Consider the following 20,782-nt stretch of genomic DNA (forward strand, 5'->3'; position numbering starts at 1 on the left):
CGATTAGTCCCGCCGCTGAGTCAGTATGTAAAATGCCGCAGAGTCCTAAAAACACAGACTTCTTTTAATAACCCTCCGCAGAGCATCATCTCTTATGTTACTCCAGTGATGCCAGCCCCACAGCGATCATGATGATGATGATGATGATGATGAAGTGCCATTACAGCAAAGTACTGCTGATCCACACAGTGCACTCCAGACCAGCGACCGCTGGAGACCTCGCGGAGGTGAAGCCAACAACAGGAATCTGATTTAGAAAGAAGAAAAGTGAAGTGATTGTCACATGTGATACACAGCAGCACAGCACACGGTGCACACAGTGAAATTTGTCCTCTGCATTTAACCCATCACCCTGACGGAGCAGTGGGCAGCCATGACAGGCGCCCGGGGAGCAGTGTGTGGGGACGGTGCTTTGCTCAGTGGCACCTCAGTGGCACCTTGGCGGATCGGGATTCGAAACGACAACCTTCTGATTATGGGGCCGCTTCCTTAACCACTAGGCCACCACTGCCGACCAGAAAGACAAAAGTACAGCGAGAAGCTCAGACCATGGAGATATGAAGATCCTGAGGACTGACTGGAGGTAAGGTATGGAAGAGTCTGATACACACGTCATACTTAACCGAGCAACCATCTTAAAAAAGGAAAATCGATGTGTGGGGATGAGTCAGTTGGAGTCGACCCTGCAGAGAGCTGGAGGACTGACCTACGCAGGACTTCAAGTATTGATTACAAGCCGAGGCATTTAAAGTAGAAGATGCTGGTGTGATTGGTGTGTGGAAATACTTGAGCCACTATCTGTAAAACTTTATGCTATGAGCAACAACGATAACTAAGAATACTGTTGTCTGATAGCCATACTTTTTTTGCCCAGTTCCATGAAGACATGAATCAATATATACTTGTTTCCAATAGGTGCCAATATTTATTGTTACTACATTTTTACATTTGTAAAAATATTACTGCCCAGCTCTTTTTCAGAGGTCTGGAAAATTGGAAACTGGTGGACCCCACAGCTAAAACGTATCTGAACTGTACATTAAAAAGGCACTAAAGCTGATCTTAAGATGTTCTGCTTCGCACTACATTTAACATTGAAGCCTGCAGAGAGACGAACTGAGGGTGGAAGCATCTGAATGTAAGTGTGCATTTAAGAAGGGATTTAGTCCCAGGTTGGTGTCTGTCTGAAGAACAGAAGGATGGGATCTATGAGGGTCTGTCAGTAACCTTGGCGCTGTCAGGGCACAGGTGGATGGACTACAGCTAATCTTTGTCTCGGCATGCGGTGGATCGGCCGGCTCACCGTCTCCACAGAGACCCGGTGGGAAGTTGGGCCGCGATCGGAGTCTGACGGCAGGCAGGCGGCCCCAGATGTGTCGCGGTACGTCACTACGCGTTATGTTCCGCCTCTCAAACAAGCCGCTCCTGAGAACCTTGCTGAGCCAGCGGGCCAAGGCTATTTCTCTGTGTGTGTGTGTGTGTGTGAGTGTATGTACACGTTTATCCAGTGCTGAACAAGAAAGATAAGAGCAGAAGAGGATGAAGGGGGGCACTGAATGTTTGGCCATAAAACCTCTCAGACTGGCGGCTCCAGACCGACCTCAGGGAGGCTGCAGCTGGGAGATAAATTGAAGGTTGATGATGAGGAGGGCTGAAGGACCCCAGTTCCCACACGGTACTCAGGCTGAGGGACACAGTGCTAAATCTGGGACCAAGGGCCCATGAGTGCATTATAAGCAGAGTGCAATAACATCAATATGAAGACTGTCGTCAGTATGAAGATGACATGGTTCAAGACATTTACATAATATTTTTGAATTCTAACATCACAGGATTTAGCCAGATCTGTAAACAAGAGCAGTATACAGCATAACATAATTATACTCACACTTTGAGAGGGGGCTGGAACACTGATCCACAGAGGGTCAGCCTCAGCACCCCAGCTGTAACTGGGTGTTTTTTTTTTAAAGATGATTTCCTTTCACTGACAGATTAATTAAGTTTCTTAAAGGACGTTACGACATGGAGCCTATTCCCTCGAAGCCCGGTGCTTTTCGGCTGGTTGCTAATGGACTTTTCAGGCTCTGGTGGCCTCAACACTTACGGTATTAATCTGTCAGTCTACGATCTCCTACTCCACTTCAGTCCAGTCCCCGTTGCCAGTGGTTACCTCTCCTGTTGTCATTGACGGCCTCGGGCTGCCACGTCACTTGTAGAGCCATATGTTCCCAGAGCTAGGGGAGTGTTCATTAATGTCACATTTACAAATTCAAATATCAAAATTCTTGAATTAAGTTCTGATAATCTGCCTGATGGTCTTGGTAGTGGGTGTGGTCCTGAGATGTCATGTTTGTGATGGGGTTATAAAAATACAGAGAGTGGCTGTAAAACAGAAATGGACAAGCAAGGTAGAAGATGGATGCTGTATTGTCACAAGGTGATTAAAATAGGCCAGAATGAGGAAGTATGGTGCGTGAGAACTGTCAATCATCCCTACAGGCTCCTCCCTTTTTAAACGTTGTTTAGAAAAGCTTCTTCAGGTTTTCAGAAATAATTACACACCACCCACTCTGCAAGATGCAGATGTCTAGCAAGCATGATTATATCTGTAAATTTTTGTCAGTTCAGAAGAGTTTCACTAGCTGATGTGGCATTTTCAGACAAATACAACCCCTTGTCACTTCCTGCGAACTCACTATTGTTCCAATTGTGAGGACCGGATGCATGATTTGTCATTCTCCTTTTTTTGGAAATGGTTTTATTTGATTCAGTCATCCAGTACACCACAGCATGTTGGGGGGTCATTGGTCATCGTGAATTAGGGCAATGTGATTTTAATCAGATAGAACTGTCCCTCTCTCACGTGTATAAATACGGGAACCGTTAACAGATTATCGGCCGCTGTGACTGGCAGAGCTGCACGTTGCCTCCACCAGCAGGGCGCAAGAAAACCTGTTATGAGTCGGCAGCACTGACAAAGGTATGTGCGGACCCCTGCACACGGGGGTGCATTCTGGGAATGAAATGGCTCTCCGTTTCCTGCTCCTCGCCGGCTGAGGATAATGCCGAGATGTTGATGATATCAAAGGGAACAGGAGCAACAAAGAATTGGACAAAGGACTAAATCACCCATCGGAAAGCCACATCTATCCACGTGGCACTCCACCTCGGAGCTGCCAGCGCGCATTAAAATGACATGAAGATATTTTATTTCCTCCGTCGCCCACCTCACCTTCCAGACTCTACAATTACATGAATAATATAAACGGCTTTGGTGCCAATTCAGCCTGAAATCAACCTTTCCAGGGTTCCGGGTCACCCTGTTCCTGCATCGTTCTAAAAATAGCTGTTAACATCTCTCCTCTCGCCCGTTGGTATAAATGAGCGCATCTCCCCAGCTGAGCTGCATGTAAATGGTAAACTCGGATAGCTGCCCCGCTGCTGCTGTTGCTGCTCTCTGCCCCAGGATCCATCGTATCACCTGGCTAATCTGACAGAGCGTCTCCGGCCAATTTGCATAATTACTCTCGAGACAGACGGCACAGATGTGAGGCGATTAGCGAGGCACAATATTTCACACAAATCACATCAGTCAGGCAGCGGATCAGACCCGCCGGAAGCCTCTCCTCGTGAGACCAGACAAAGACAGACCTGCTGAGGTGCTTCCCATGGTGCACTTACATGCAACATTCTCTCTATAAACCGATACAAAGAAGAAAGGACTGCTTGCTATTTATCTGTATCTAGAAGAGGAGGAAATAACGACCCACACGGGAACATTAATGTTGCATTTATGGTCAGAGTTTAAAATGGAAGGTGCCCACAAGCATTGCCGACAGGTCTCAGGCACCATACTTTACGTTTACATTTATGGCATTTATCAGAGGCCCTTGTCCAGAGTGACTTACCTCGAGACACTCCGGGTTAAGGGTCTTGCTCAGGGACACAATGGTAGTAAGTTGGATGTGAACCTGTGACTTTTTGCTCTTCCACTAGGCTACTCCCACTCCTTCCTTACTTCCTCAGTCTGGACATTTTAAACCTCCTACAGTCAATATGTTACACTCCCAGATGTAGCACAGCGTCCATCTCCTTCCTCCATTGTCAACACTCCGGCTACCCCATACAGGGGACAAGCATCAGTGTCTCATGGGGGACTGTCCCTGTAACTACTAATTGTAAGTCGCTCTGGATAAGGGCCATAAATGTACATGTATGTGTGTTTGCTGTGGACATAACAGGACCACGTCCACCCCCTACAGCAACAGTGTTTGGATGAATGTACCGTGACATTTGTGAACACGCCCCACACATTATGCCTTATATAGTACCACAATGGACTTAATAAACTAACCCTAGTTTTTGGAATTAAAGCCTAAAAATTTGCTTGTAAATATTAGTAGATGGACTATTTCAAGAGTGTAATTCAAAACATGCAAGAATGCGTCATAATAAATAAAAATCCCGTAAATTATACTTGGTTTAAGATGGACACAAATTCCTCTGAAATGGATGCAGCTGAAAAGCAGTGGGTCCCTACAGCGCTAACAACAGAACACTGTTTATTGCCTAATCATGCACACACACACACACACACACACACAAACACACACACACAAACAACTGAGAGTTAGCGTGACTGACAGGTGCTTGCAGGGAACAACGCACTTTGATCCAGGCTCCCCAGCTTCCTGTTAGTGCAGCTAATACTCCCACACAATGCTCCAGCGCCGAGCAGAGGGAGAGGAGGGGGCGGGGCCAGTGGTGCGGTAATTAACACGCAGACTGTGTTCGCCGTGGAGACGGCGGGCATATGCTGCATACCACCGCCGACACTGCAGGTTCTCCGAACTTCGTGCTGGACCGGAACCAAGCGATTTCCCCGTCATGTCCAGCTGCACTGCGGAGATAAGGTGCAGCGGTGGAGCTCAAGATCTGTCTAAACCCCCCCCCCACCGTGCCACCACACCCCGCCTGCCGCAACACAGCCATCGGGAGGTTCAGGCTGACGTGTGTGAAACCCTGGGGGTGAAATGGTTAGAGATCAAAGAGAAACCCAGGTACGCTGCACCCGATGAAGTTCGGCCCACAGTCGCCCCGAAAAGCGCAGCCTGCAGAGCGACTCTCTCACAGAGAGCATGTTCATCGTGCACCACAGCTTCTCAAAGATGATCCGCCCAACAAAAACCAGGCCGGCAGCTCAGAGTTGCAGTGGAAAAACTTGCATACAAATGCGTTTTTCGTATTTCGCAGCCGCAAGAGCGCAGACCAGGATTTACGGAGATTTATTCCTGCAAACCAGCATCTCTGTGCCCGTCTTCTAGGAATAAAGTGCCTCTGCGCTCCCAGCATGAACCAGAGGGAAGAACTGGGGCCAAAGCTGGAACACGACTAACTGACGGAATAGCTGGAGCCTCACGTCCACATCAGCATTTGCTGTCGGGGCCGTCGGGTCGGCTGTTTTCCAGCCACCGTCGCTATGCAGAGGTGCCACGCTGGATCTGGCAGGGGCGGCTGCATTATGCAACAGCTGACGGAGGTGAGGCTGCAGACTAAAAGCGGCCGTGGGAGAGGGAGGGAGAAGATCAGTCGGCCCAAATGAAAAAATTCTTAAGTGAATGACGGCACTTTGCTGTGGCGGAAGGTGGCGAGGAGCGCCAGGGCTGGAGAGATGCTGATGGGGGTTTAATGAAGAGATGGGCGGGTAAGTGCTGTGAAATGAAGCCGGGGCCCACGCCAGAATGGCATAATCTCATTGCCGCTACAGAAAACAATTAGTTCCAGCTCTTCCCTGAATACCGAGTGGGGGAATGAAGCGCAGAGGAGTACAGCCAGGCAGCGAGATTTGGAAAAAGAACAAAAAACCGCCGCGCACCCTTCGGCAGCGTCGACAGGAGGATATTATTTATGAAGAAGAGCATGAATGGATAAAACCACGTGAAAAGCATTTTAAATTAAAATTGCTTTGCTGCCAAGCTGTTGGGTTCTGACAGGAGAGCATCAGGCATGAAACATGCAAACTATCCAGATGGCATCATATCATCAGTTCCGATGCTGGCAGCACCCGAGAACCTGCACCTACGGAACCCACAGACCACACAACATTTCCTCCGTGCTGAAAACGTGTGTGTGTGTGTGTGTGTGTGTGTGTGTGTGTGTCCGCCTCACCAGACAGCCCTACCATGTGTGAGCCACGGTGAAGCGGCGCTGCTTGTGGATGTTGTTGTTGAGCAGCATCCTGCGCAGCAGCCGGGGGGAGTTCCGGGGCGAGAGCCGGGGCGAGATGCTGGAGGGGGACCGCCGGTGGCCCCGGGGTCTCTCCTGCTGCAGCAGGTTCTCCCGCAGGATCTTCACCAGGTCTTCGTGCAGCCCCGTGTGCTTGGGGGGCACTGCCAGCGTATCCTGCTGGGGTCCCACCGTCGCCTGTTGGGACATCCTGGCTGTCCGTCAGCACCCACCAAAAAAAAAAAAATGGACCCAGGGAAACTCTGGTGTCCGGTTCCACACCCCCCTTCTACCAGTAAGAATGAAAATTCTCCCTCGGAAGGAAAGGAAAAAAGAACACCCTCCAACAAAAAGTCCCGCACAAGGATGTGCAGCAGGAGGCAGGGCTTTGGGTGGAGAAAGGCGGTCCTGTCCAAGAGGAGGGAGAACCGGGACGCTGCAGAAATCCGCAGCAGCATGCGGAGAACGCCGGCGGGGGCTTACTGCAACTGAGAGCGACTGCCGCCTGCTGCCGCTCAGCCCCGGCGCTCACGGTGCTCTCCTCTACCTCTTCCCATGGAAATCCTGCTTCAGCCTGAGAGCGGGGAGGGCGCTGTGTGTGTGTGTGTGTGTGTGTGTGTGTGTGTATAGGAGAGAGAGAGAGAGCATTTTATGCAGAGATAAGAGCAGTGTGGTTTATTCCTGGATCACTCACCAGCTGTTCTAACAGCACATTTACAGAATTACCAGAAATATGGTGGTAATTGACTGACCCTAAAAAAGGGCGGGGACTGGAGGGGGTTGGAGCAGGTTACGTTGGAGAAAAAAGATTTAATCTGATACGATGTAGCAAGTGGGACGCATTGATCACATTTATATGTTCTGGATTTACAGAAATATGCCGATAGAAGCACTGCTTGCTTGTTATCTGAATGAAGAGGAGTCTAATTGTTTCTGACACCCAGAAAAGCAACTTTTATATTGTTTCTATTAAAAAAAAGATGCTAGTACCTGCTTCATGTTTGGATCCTGCATTTATCAATTTAAGAATAATAATTTCCATTTTACAAATTCCAGGCTTCAAGAGGTTCAACTTCCTTTGGGTTTACACAGTTTTGTGTACCAACTTACAATTACGGCATTTATCTGAAGCCAGAGCAACTTACAGTCAGTAATTACAGGGACAGTCCCCCTGGAGACACTCAGGGTTAAGAGTCTTGGTCAGGGACACAATGGGAGTAAGTGGGGTTTGAACCTGTGACTTTGTGGTCTTCTGGTTCATAATCAAATTCAATTTCAAATTCAAATTTTATTTGTCACATAGTCATACACGGTATGATACGCAGTGAAATGCTTTAGCAACTGCTATAGACCACAGTATTGCAAATATTGCAAGTATACAGTGAACCAATATGCAAATATTGCAAACATAACAGAATATTACACTTGTATGTTTTTAACATAAAACATAAAATATGTGTAACGGGTAGGGTGAAGGTGTGCAAATGAGTGAAGTGAAAGTAAAAAGTAAAAAAAATATATAAAATTTGTGCAAGAGTAAAATGTTTGTGCAAGGATTCTGGGGGGATATAGTCCAGAAGTAATTGAAAGTGAAAGTGCTGGAGTGCATTAGAGTTCTATGTGGTTCTCTAGAGTTCGAAAGTGGTCTGTTTCGGCTCGGTATCGAATCGAGGACCTTTTGCGTGTTAGGCAAATGTGATAACCACTACACCACAGTAACTGGTGAGTTTATTACCCACTAGGATACCACCACCCCGATTTCTCTTCATCCATTTAAGCATGTAATCAGGGTGATTTTAAAGTTGCAGTATTGATCCTCATGTCGCTATGGGTTATTAACACAGTTAAGGAGGAGCAGTTCATTCAGATGCCATTCAAAGTTTCCAAAGCTCCAACCAACCGACAGCATCTTCAGATTCCTCTTATTATGCCGGGCCCTGGCCTGGCGACCATCTTCTGTCCTCAGGCTGCCTCATTGTGCCGGTGCTCTTTGGGGTTCATTAGTCCACGGCAGAGAACGGGGTCTAATTATGGCATCCATGCAAAAGGACTAAGTGTTTCCAGGGAGAAAGAGATGGGAGAGGCGGGGAAAGTGGACGGCGCCGCATCGAACTACAAAGGCAGCGATTACCACCAACAAAGAGCAGGCAGGAATCTAATATTCTGCATCCGGACCAATCGAGAGCACGTCATTAAAACGTCTCCCGACAAAAGTAAACATGGACATCTCCCATGATGCATAGAGAGTGGTGATAATACAGAAAGAGGATTTCTTTTGTTGGTGTGCTTACTGTGAATACAGTTAAAATGTTGACAGACAAGGCCTCTAAGTCATGAGAAAGACCTCACTCTGTAAATAAAATGTTAATGTTTTTTCCCAGTTTAGCCATTTTGAGATAATATTGAGTAAATCTCATGTATGGTTCTTGTTAAAACTGTTGGAGAACGTCTGGAGAATGAAAACTAATCTATATTTTCTACAGAACAAAACCAAATACAACACCATATTAAAAACTGAAAATAACATTTCACAATGTGTCACAATGGTTAATATCATAATAAAAAAACATTTCCATGTTCTACAGTAGTTACATAAATAAAAATGTTTGCATAGCATACATAATGCACACGCCTACACAAGGCAGCAATGGCGTGGGCTTTGACTGGAGTTTTATTTCTGGAAATGTGAAATGAAGAAAGGGATCATACAGACAAATAACCTAAATTCCTGCAGGAAACAGATGAATCTGCCCGGACACATTGCTTTATTTTATCTGTTTTTTCATCTGATATATGTTTTTTAAGAAAATAAGTTCTGCTGTCAGACAGTCAAATGCCCAGGTTAAACAGACATCTTTACCATGATCATGATAAACTGTTATCCATATATGTGCTATAGCTCCATAAATGTGCAATAACATCTCACTATATGAAGTAATGTGCAATACCTCCAAAACATGCAATATCTTCGCATAACATGCAAAAGACAAAAAATCCAGTGCAATTTGTATTTTTGTATATTTTTGTACAGTGTAATTTGTATATATTATGTGTACTACTATTTTATTTGTTATTTAAGTCTTTTTCTGTCTTTAATTATATTGTACTGTACAATATAATTAGATATTTATACACTGTACTATATTATGTATACTGAGTAGACTGCACCTTAAATTTGACAATGACAATAAAGATTTATCTCTTATATCTTATTATCCTTGTTCTGTTAAATAATGAGCACAGAATGGCTCTCAAGGCCTCATGGGGTATTATTGCGCCCCGCAGTCCGAACGTGTGACCACAGTGAGGAGGGACAACAAGTCACCATGTCTCATTCGTTCAAGGACATGAGGCTTTAGCATTTAGAAACTGTGACTGTTAAGTGGCGGGAGACGCTTGGCTGGTCGGAATCCTGCCGGCATGTGTCCCACCACGATTGCTGTTCAGTTAATTAACACAAAAATCTTCAGAAGTTTTTGGGGAAACTAGAGAAGAGCAGCTTCTGATTTGCTGTAAAAATGGGATGGAAGAGGAAATCCACGGTCAAATTAGTCTTGGGGAGTAGCTGGGAAAAGTTCAGCTGGCAAATTAATGGGCGGACTGGAGAAAAAGTGATGCTTATTCTTGCTTTTAATTATATTATAGGTTGCTTATCTTTACAAGGCTGAATCCTCTAGAAGCAGTGAACTGTAAAATGCACGAGAGTCACTGAGAGGATGGAGGTGTAAAAAAGCACTGCATTAAAAACCACTCAAATCTGATGTTACCAGGCATGGCACAAAAGAGGTTAAAAGAATGAACAGTTTCTAATTTATTAACACCAGTAAATTACTATTGCAGTTACATGTAAGTATTGTATGTAAAAAGGTACCAATGTTACAGAAAACTCAAAATAAAAGAAAGGAGAAAAAGCCTTGAACCAAGCTTGAGAGAGATCACCTGATCCAGGAGAAAAATAGGTAGCGAGAAAGGCCCAGAAATTGGAGGGGAAACCCCTCAGTTCCCGATGGAAAGGAAAAAGAAGTGCCCAGAGCGCCCTTGGTGTCTCCAAATGGATGGCCTTTCACACGTCCTGCTCGGGGAAATGCCGTTTGCCAAAGATATGAAGAACGGAGGTGATGAACCTCTACGCAAGACAAAGATGCAGAACGTCCCATCTTACAGAGGTATGCAAAGATATGATCTCTCTCAGGTTTTGTAACACTCCTTAAGGTGATACTACACTGGGCATCCTTCTGGGCAACGTTGCAGGGCAATAATGTTTGAACTCTTTTCGTCCTCTAATGTTGAGCCAAAAAATTAGGAGTTATGGGAAACTGTGATTGCTGCACATCACATTGATGCACATCACATGACCACCTGAAAGCTTCTGAAGTTTGAAGCCTGCAAGAGGCTCTGTGTAAAATGTAATTTTTAGTTGCCAATGAGACATTGTGTTAGTGTAAATTTCCTTGAGCTAATCATTGCTCCTCAGAGAGCATAGAACATCTTCCTAGGGGCAGTGGTGACCCAGCGGGTGAGAAAGCTGACTTGTAATCAGAAGGTTGCGGTTCGAATCCGGAGCCGCCAAGGTGCCACTGAGGAGCCAGTGAGAGAAAGCACTGTCCCCAAACACTGGTCCCCGGGCACCTGTCCTGGCCCACTGCTCACCAAGGGTGATGGTTAAAAGCAGAGGACACATTTCGGGTGCTGTGTGTGCACTGGGTGCTGTCCTGTGGTGTTCACATGTAACATATAATCACTTTTTCCCTTTGAAAATCACAACAAGATATACACACACACACACGCACATACACACACACACACATAAAAACAAAATGACAGATTGTATGTTGAGCAGACACAGATTATGTGGAAACATTAGGATAACAAGCTGACATGAGAATTGGTCCCAAAGACCAATCAAAACAGACAAGTGAATATTAGGAGCAAAGTCAGAAGACAGGTGAGAAAGAACGGGGCAGATGGGCTGAGGGCGTGACAGTGATCTCAAGACAGGTGACAGCTTAAGGGCGTGACTGAGACAGAATGGGATTTAGCTAACTAGCTGTGTTTTTCTAACATGCATGTGTATATCACTATGCATGTGTGTGCCATTTTAAAAAGACATTTAAAAAGTAATTTATATTCATAAACAATTATTTTCACTTACAAATGTTAAAATGATGGCGAACAATGCTCAAAATGTATCTTCACGGTTAGTGCACAAATATTGCCTGTAAACGAGGTTATGAGTGAGTTATATGTATAATGTCAGTTAACCATGTTACTTTTCTCTTTGTTACTACAGACCACAGGTATCCTCACACACATGCACATCCACCCTTGCATGCACCCATAACTACAGATGCACCACCTCTATTATTCAACACTATGCATTCATAATCAATGCACTGGATTGGTTAACGCCACAAAGAATAATAAATACGATGAAGGATATGCTGGCCTCCAGGCTCTGATTCTTTGACTGGAATCCTTATTGATATTTTCGCTTCACGAATCAAAATTTTCGCTTTTCGAATCAAAATTCATCTAAGTCATCTAACTTGCCTTTACAGCCAATCAGTGTATGATGTAACACATAGGTGTCAAACCTGCTACCCGCAGGCCACATCTGGCCCAATGTACAATTACATCCAGTGAGATCATTTAGTACAGATCTATTATAAAGTGAAGTGATTGTCACTTGTGATACACAGCGGCACAGCACACAGCAGAGAACACAACAAAATGTGTTCTCTGCTTTTAACCATCACCCTTGGTGAGCAGTACGCAGCCATGACATGCAGGGAGCAGTGTGTGGGGACGGTGTTTTGCTCAGTGGCACCTTTGGGATTTGAACCTGCAACCACTGCTAGGCCACTGCCAATGTGAAACGGAAATGGGAATTGCGTATGTACGAATTTTTTTCTAAAAATACAAGAATTTTAAGCTGCTGGTATTACACTTCAACACTTAGGATCTGGCAACATTGGTCACCAGGTTGTGGTGGAATGCCAGGTGAGTGAGCACTTGGCCATAGACATGACAAAAAAAAAAGGACAAAGTCTCATCCATCTTCCACATACAGACACACACACAAACACACACATTCTCTCTCTGTGACGTCTGTGTGCATTTCACCCTTGTAACCATGGGCAACATGGATGGAGAGAGACAAGAGTATGTGTGGTGAAGACTGACTCAGAGCTTGATATCCAACAACAAAAAAAAGACAAATGTGCCGAATGCGATCCCTTGCTAAAACAGGAAATACGAAGCACACCTCCAAAAGACAAGCTGCATAAACACAGTCATATATGCGCACATATACACACACACTTGGATTCTCTTGCTTCCGCTCCACACAAAAAGCTCTGCAGGAAGCAACCTCCACGCTGCGAGGCGTGATATTTTGTGTGCATGCACCCCGCACGTATGCTGGCATTTACAGCAAATGTTTCGCTCTCCTGGAAAAAACAGAAATCTGCATCTCGCTATCAGTATAGCGATGCTCGGGGGGGGGGGGGGGCATTTTCCTGGGCCGCTGTGTGGCGAGTGGTCAGAGATGCATCGATTCGCTTTATACATGTATTAAAGCAGATAAAGTCAGTTACATAAGGTGGGTCGAGAACGCTATTTTCTCCCAGCAGAGACCTGCCGGTAACCTGGGCATGAACACACACCCACGCCAGCCCGGGAGAGAGGCGAGCGAGCTGCATCCAGTCCCACAGCAGGGTGGGCCTCCAGGGACTGTGAAGAACGCCAGCGTTCTGCTTTGGAACTGAGAAACGGCAGAGAGCATGAAAAATGCACTACGATGTTTGCTGCTGACTTGCAGAACTGAGTAACGGCAGACACTCCAAGGCAGAGGAAAATGTTCCTGAATACACACACACACACACACACACACACACAGAGCATGTCAAATTGGTGTGACCTTCAGGGTCAGTGGACTTAACCATTACCTTTAACCTTTTACATGTCAGCATACCAAGATGAAGGAGGTGCATTTAAAGACCGACTGGCATCTAATTAATCAGCACAAAAAAAAAACATTCATATTCAAAGCACATGGGTATCGTTCTGATGTATCATCTGCCCCCGTCTTATGGTGCCTAATTATTGGACAGATGTGAACTCTGACCCATGTTGACCAGAGGACCAGTAAAAATCATTGTAAAGCAGTCTGGATGAGAGAATACTGGAGAGCCATTGGTTTAGCAAATTATTTGAAGCATGGCGCCCTCCAATGTTCAATATCAGTACTGCAGAGTGTCCCATGATATGAGTAAGCTATTTACTCATTACCAAAAGTAATACACACTGCTCTACTAATAGATTAACAGTGAAACGTTAAAATAACACAGTGTAATATTTGTTATGAATGACTTGATAAGAGCATGCATAAGTAATGGCACAACATTTATTTAAATCGAACCACTGTGTAAACATCCCAAAAGAGTCTCAGTGGGGTTGCAGTCACCAGTCCATGTCTAAAAATGTTGCTCATGCTCCTTAAATACTGTAATCAGTGCACGTAATACTGGAACTATACATTAAACTTACTCCTAGAGAACCACAATATCTCACACACACATTAAATCAGAAATATAAACCAGATGAATCTATATGAATCTATGTGTGTGTGTGTGTGTGTGTGTGTGTGTGTATATATATATATATATATATATATATAGAGAGAGAGAGAGAGAGAGAGAGAGAGAGAGAGAGAGAGAGAATTCACAGTCATAGAGTGCAAACTGTCTGCTGCACTAAAGGTACTTGTCCAGAAGAGGGCAGCATCGTCTCAGGGATTCTTGTTGTGGTAAAATAAGGAACTTATATTTACATATAGTTACATTGTCAGATGCTCTTATCCAAAGCATCACAGAAATCCCTTATTTGATTCACTAGGACCAAAACTGTAAATACCATAAGATTTATAACTCAGATCCCAACCCACCTTGGTTTTTTAAATATAAGTAAGAGGCTTTTTAATCTTAGTAGTTCTTCAAAAATGTAAGAACATCTAGATTAATGCTTTCCTAGAGATGGTTGTACTAGTCGAGCAGTGCCAGAAGATCGGCGAGATCGAGGTGCATAGATCTGAGGTAGGAGGGTTCAGACCCTTCCTTGGCTTTGTAGGCCAGCATCAGTATTTTGAATCTGATGTGGGCAGCTACTGGAATCCAGTGGAGGCAACATAGCAGTGGAGTGGTGTGGGAAGTTGTGTGGGGGAATATGGGAAGGTTGCAAACAAGGCCGGTAGTCCAGTTTGGAGATAACTAGAGACAAGACAAGTCACTCTGGATAAGGTCGTCTGATAAATGCTGTAAATCTAAATGTATCATTGTGTCCCTGAGCAATACACCTAACCCTGTGTGACTCCAGGGGGACTGTCCCTGTAAGTACTTACTATAAAGTAAAGTAAAATGTAAATGTAATGTACAGAGAAGGAGAAGGAATCGACACGAGATTCCTTCCAGAGATTCCAGAGATGCGAGAGAGATTGGTACTTAACTTAAGATTCCTTACAGCTGAATCTAATTAAGCAAGATGCCTAGAATGAAAATAGCTATTTTGACATTACATTTCCAGTTGAATTCTCTTTTATATTCATATAAAGCTTTAGTAACATTAACGCTGTGCCTCGATGTGTACAGTGCTTCCCCTGTTTAATGAGTAGACAGAGAAATTAATGTTCTGCATTCACAGCTTACATTTTCATCCTAGATGAATGGAAATTCATCATTTTTTCCAGAGGAGTTAACCACCAGCTCTTACTAAGTGAGGACCTGGTGTAATAACTGTATGACACATACCTCTATGCAACAAGACATTTCAAATAATCTTTTTCAATACATTTTTATAAGCATTTTGCAAAGTGGGGACAACCAAGATATCTCCACCATTACTGAACATGTAATATTTTTGTGAGGACATTTGGTCCCTACTTTGCCCTAACACACACAGAACTACTTTACCAGTAATCAATGAGTCACATAAATATGCACAACCATGACAAAATATTGATTATATGGGCCTATTCAGGCATAATAGGTGTTGACAACACAAAACACACACACACACACACACTCACACACACACAGATACACAAAAAAATAAAACATTATTCTTTATACCACATATAATACAATGTGCAGAAACCTTTTCATTCTATGTGGAACCCTACACTAGGAGCAAAAGGTTGACAATTATTCATGCTGGGCTCCATACTGCATTAATAGATTAATATGGTCCATCATGATTATGAGGACTTTTCAAAGCACTCTGTCTGCTCTAAAAAAGGCTGCATAAGTGCAGCCCTTCCGCTGCAATCTGGGTTGGAGTGTTGGCTGGTGGCTACAGGCCTCCTGGGCATCCTCTGCATTTGGTGTTTATTAAACGCCGCAGTGAATGCAGGCGCAGCATGTGGGCCATTAGCGGATGGTTGTGTGTGTGCAGGGTCCTCTCGAGCACCGTTCGAATGCCAGGTACTTTTATTCTGCCACTTCAAGTGCCGAGGACACTGTCCATAAATTATTATTATTATTATTATTATTATTATTATTATTATTATTATTTTTGAATGCCCATGAGGATGTTAGCCAACACCGGGGTGCGGCTGACAGTGATTAAAGGAAACTGGGAGAGGAGACGGGCACACAGAATGAACAACAGGGAGGGAACTCCAGAAATAGACCAAGGGCTTTCTCCATAAACAGCACCCGCTGGGAGATATGTGGCTGTCACCCAGGCCCAATCAGCTAGGAACAACTGATAGCCCATCACTGTCACTCCCACTGCCACCAGTACACCCCGAAAAGTCAAGGCATTTCTGCGGTTAAGGACGAGCCCATGCAGAAAACAAAGGGTGGTCTACAGCGATGATTTCAACGGCTTGAGGGAAGCGTGTGTGTGTGTGTGTGTGTGTGTGTGTGTGTGTGGTCCGTTTGAAGACTGCTATCTGAAGCTCTCTTTCTCTCTGCACAGCTGGACTCTGGAGACTCAGTCCTTCAGGGGACTACAGAACCGGCCGCGCTCCTCGTCGAACCCTAATACAGAAGCGAGACGTCCATCAGCGCAACACAAACCCAGCCAGGCCCCCTAAAAGCAGCGCTCTTACCCCACCAAGCTGATTTACGGCATTTAATACGGCACTGATGAGCAGCTAAAATATTTAACGTTTTCCCGCCTCCGTGGCTCTGGCCCTACAGCAGCCTGCAAATATTGAATTTCATGTCCAGTTATTAATCTCCCGCACACCCACGGAAAGCCACAGATTTCTGCCTGTGTTCTGCCACCGGCTGCTGTCAACCCTAATCAAAGAGCCCGGCGGTGCTAGTGACGAATGAAACCGAGCCGCTTTCTTTATTAAAAACTAAAGGGAATAAAACAGGAATAAGAGACATTTCATTCTCGATGAGTTCGTCCCCAGCCGCCACGTAAGAATCTGAGCGTTGAGTCGGGTCAAACAGGTTTTGTTAGAATGAAGATTGATGTTGATGCAAAAGAAGGAAAGCAGGATGCTTAGCACAGGGATGTCATTCTGCTGGAAAAAGAACATTATTCTTTCAGCTAATAATGAAAAAGTGATATTGAAGTGATATTTAAAATTCACAAGTTGAAAAAGCAGAACCACCATGAAGGAACCCCAAAACCATTAATAAAGTAGTGGGAACAAAAAGGGAATTCAACGCATTACAAGGGGCAGTCTGGATGAACACGAACTTATTTTTCAATTTTGGTTCTGAAAGTACAATAATATTAAATTATCACATAAAACATTTAAAAAACAATCATGTTCAGAAGGAAAAAGGTGCAGAAGTTGGGTTTTGCAGGGGCACAGTGGATTCACTTTGATGGTAGTGTAAATATGAAAATCTTAGCATAAAGCACATTGTTTGCACTCAAATGCTTTTGAAAGTTTATGATTGAGATCATGGCATCTTCTGTCTGTGAATGGCTGGTAACTCCAGGTTTGATGATTTGCTAAACCATTATATTTCACCTTCACTGCTTTAAGAGGATGTCGCTTTAGTCAAATTAAATAAGGATTATGAACAACCTACAAAACAAAGGCTGCTATGGAAAGGATTGTTAAATCATTCAAAATTTTGTTTTCTGATATTATTGAAACAAAGGAGTGATCACTAAAGTCAATTTTAAATTATTATTGTAATATACTAATTAGATATTGGTATTAAGTATTGATGAGTACTATTCATTGAGCACAGGGAATCTGTGCATTACCAAATAATAGGATTATGACATTTTGATTCTGTCAAATTTATGATTGCATGAAGGATAGTCACATGCATGAATAGCATGCAGTCACCCCACACAGCAAAAGTGTTTTATTTCCTATGTTTTATTTCCTGCCAGAACACCTTGGCATTTCTTGTCCTGTGTAAATGTTTCTTTGTGCGCTGATGCTTCTTGCAGCAAAGCTACAAACTTTTATTAAAAAAAATATTTTTGGTTGTTTTTACCTTCCCAATGGATGTGTACCATAAATCCATGCAGGTGGTATAATTTGTTTTGATGTCTAGACATACTTCACATCCTCCATTTGATGCAGTGGTACATTAAGGCTGCATTTTACATTCACATTTTCAGCATTTATCAGTTATCCAGAACGATTTACAATCCAGACACCAATTGTGGTGTAATCCAATTATCCAGACACTTATCCAGAGCGATTTACAATCTGTAGTTACAGAGATGGTCCCCTTGGAGACACTCAGGGACACAATGGTAGTATGTGGGGTTTGAACCTGTGACTTTGTGGTCTTCTGGTTCATAGGCATTGAACACGCTGCCAGTAACGTATGTGAAATTAACTGATGCTGTACAGGGCTGCGGTGTGATTCTGTCTGAAGCTGGCCAGCAGATGAAGTCATCCCTCACAGCTAACCCTTGTCAGTAGCACTTTATGCGAGCCTCATAACAATTGTATTACAGTGCAGCCTCTAATAAATCACTTTATATTTCATGCTGCACGTGTTCAGTGTCTCGACCCACGCGATCAGGCCGGCCCTCTTAAAGTTATGTTCACCCACACTCGTGACTTTTATAGGTAAATATTAATCAGATTCCTCTTCTGTGCTACAATGCTCCATTAAGGGGGTGATTTAGGTTCAAAGCGGCACAGAGCACCATTCAGCATACAGATGCAAGGATGGGTGACGAAAGGCGATGTTGCCAACATATACACACGCACAGTTTAATAAATACTGAATATTATGTAACAAGATGCTGCCCTTAAATGTAACCAGAAAGTCTTGTTCTTCAAGGTAAAGTGCCCACTGAGACACACGCATTCAGCTTGTCGAGATGGAGGTGGTGCTTGGCGGCTTGCTGGTGAGGCGTGATTAGGAAGGACCGGCCAGAATCCCACCAATCATGAAAGGCCTTATCTCTCACCATAAATACATCATTCAGTGTGAAACAAAAGCGGCGGCTTCATTACAAATGTTGTTCTCTGCCTTTCATGAGACGGGGGAGATAGAAAACAAACACCAGCAAGCTACAAATTCATTTCTGTCCCCCAAGCATAACACTTCCATATCAGTAGCAGCCAGAGCTGCTCACGATTATTCAACACAACAACACATTAAAATCGGGACATTTACAGGATGAGCCTATTAATTGATTATTTGATAAAACTAGAGATTCTGTATGGCTTTTTACAGTGTTTTACAGCATTTATTGATATGTTTACATGTGTTGAATAATGAAAATTGGGTCTGACACAACACAACAACCAATCATGATTCACAATCTCGCATGTAGTCAGACTGTCAATCAAGGATATGTATTATTAAGCCATTTATCAAACTCATGTACAGTTCTGTCTCACTGCTTCCTGTCACTGTTGATATGAGTTCATCAGAATGGACCCTGTATAATCGTGCAGCCAGAGCATCCCAAAAATCAATGTTTTCTTTCACCAAACAAATGATCAGTATCCCCACAAGTCTCCAGTCCAAACCTCCACTGACCCTCATTGTCTTTGCATCTGAGAGTAAAATAAAATCAAAAAATTAAACTGAATGTTTCACATTAAAACGATTGCCAGACATTGCATCAGACAAACACAAGTAAACACAATGCAATCCCCAAGCTTCAGAACTCAGTCCTGTCCTTTTCATAATTATTATACATCCATGAATGTAGATTACTAAAAAAGGGGTATTTAGATCCCCTTACATTTTTCATGCTTTGTTATATTGCAGCCTTTTGCTAAAACCATTTAAGTTGTTTTTTCTCATTAATGTACACACAGCACTCCATATTGATAGAAAAACACAGAATTATGGACATTTTTGCAGATTTATTAATAAAGAGAATATCACATGGTCCTAAGTATTCAGACCCTTTGCTCAGTATTTAGTAGAAGCAACCTTTTAAGATAAGATAAGATTAGATAAGATAAGATAAGATCAACCTTTATTAGTCCCACAAGTGGGAAATTGCATATTTGTTACGGCAGAAAGTGGATAGAAACAGAATAGCAGCAAAAACAGAGGTAAATAGCACCAAAAAAATAAATATGTATATATCTACAAATGTACAATTGAGATCTACACATGTGCAATGGGTAAAGTAATGGCTAAAATGGGTACACAGTACATTTGATAATTACCGTGATGTATTTGAAGTGTGTGTTTGTTTGTCTGTGTGTGTGTTGTCAACTGTGAGGTCTTTGTTATAGAGTCTGACAACGGTTGGAGGAAAAGACCTTCTGAACCTCTCCTTCCCACATCGTGGATGCAGTAGCCTGCCACTGAAGGAGCTGCTCAGTGCTGTCAGAGTTTCCTGCATGGGGTGGGAGATGTTGTCCAAAAGGGATGATGGCTTAGCCACCATTCTCCTGTCACTCACCACCTCCACTGGGTCCAGAGGGCGTCCTCGAACAGAGCTTGCCCTCCGGATCAGCCTGTTCAGTCTCTTTCTGTCCCCAGCAAAGATGCTGCTGCCCCAGCAGACCACACTGTAAAAGATGGCTGATGCCACTACAGAGTCATAAAAAGTCTTTAGGAGTGGCCCCTGTACGCCAAAAGACCTGAGCCTCCGCAGCAGGTACAGCCTGCTCTGCCCTTTTTTGTAAAGAGCATTTGTGTTATGAGTCCAGTCCAGTTTATTGTTCAGCTCTCCACAGCCTCAATGTCCATACCCTGGATGTTCAGTGGTTGCAGTGGAGGATGTTTGTGCCTGCGGAAGTCTACCAGCTCCTTGGTTTGTCCAGTGTTGATCCAGAGGTAGTTCTGCTGGCACCAGTCCACTGATCTAATACAGCGATGAGTCTTTTGGGGAAAGATGCAACATGTTTTTCACACCTGGATTTGTGGGTCCTCTGCCATTCCTCCTAGCAGATCCTATCCATTTCTGACAAGTTGGAAGGTAAACGTTGGCGGACCAACATTTTTAGGTCTCTCCAGAGATGCTCAATTGGGGTTAAGGGCTCTGTCTGGGCCATTTAAAAACAGTTACAGAGAGTGAAGCAATCCTTCATTATTTTAGCTGTGTGCTTAGGGTCATTGTCTTGTTGGAAGGTAACCTTCAGCCCAGT

General features: G+C 43.9%; 1 protein-coding gene and 1 non-coding gene across 5 annotated transcripts in view; both read right to left on the reverse strand.

Annotated features, from left to right (window-relative positions):
- Positions 1–20,782, reverse strand: part of pde4d (phosphodiesterase 4D, cAMP-specific) — a 112,781-nt gene that overhangs the window by 57,583 nt on the left and 34,416 nt on the right. The window contains exon 1 of one of the 4 annotated variants that reach the window (XM_028995127.1): positions 6,182–6,752. The exons of 2 other annotated variants lie outside the window; for them this stretch is intronic. In XM_028995127.1, coding sequence (XP_028850960.1) covers positions 6,182–6,435 — 254 coding nt within the window. In that variant the 5' untranslated portion in view covers positions 6,436–6,752. Of the gene's footprint in view, positions 1–6,181; positions 6,753–20,782 lie in introns of those variants that run through there. One more of the 4 variants, XM_028995123.1, reaches the window with a different exon arrangement.
- trnav-aac (transfer RNA valine (anticodon AAC)) lies at positions 7,873–7,945 on the reverse strand. Its single transcript has one exon. It is a non-coding gene; the product is annotated as a tRNA-Val (tRNA).

This window comes from Denticeps clupeoides, chromosome 11 (genome assembly GCF_900700375.1).
Source record: "Denticeps clupeoides chromosome 11, fDenClu1.1, whole genome shotgun sequence".
Classification (NCBI taxonomy): domain Eukaryota; kingdom Metazoa; phylum Chordata; class Actinopteri; order Clupeiformes; family Denticipitidae; genus Denticeps; species Denticeps clupeoides.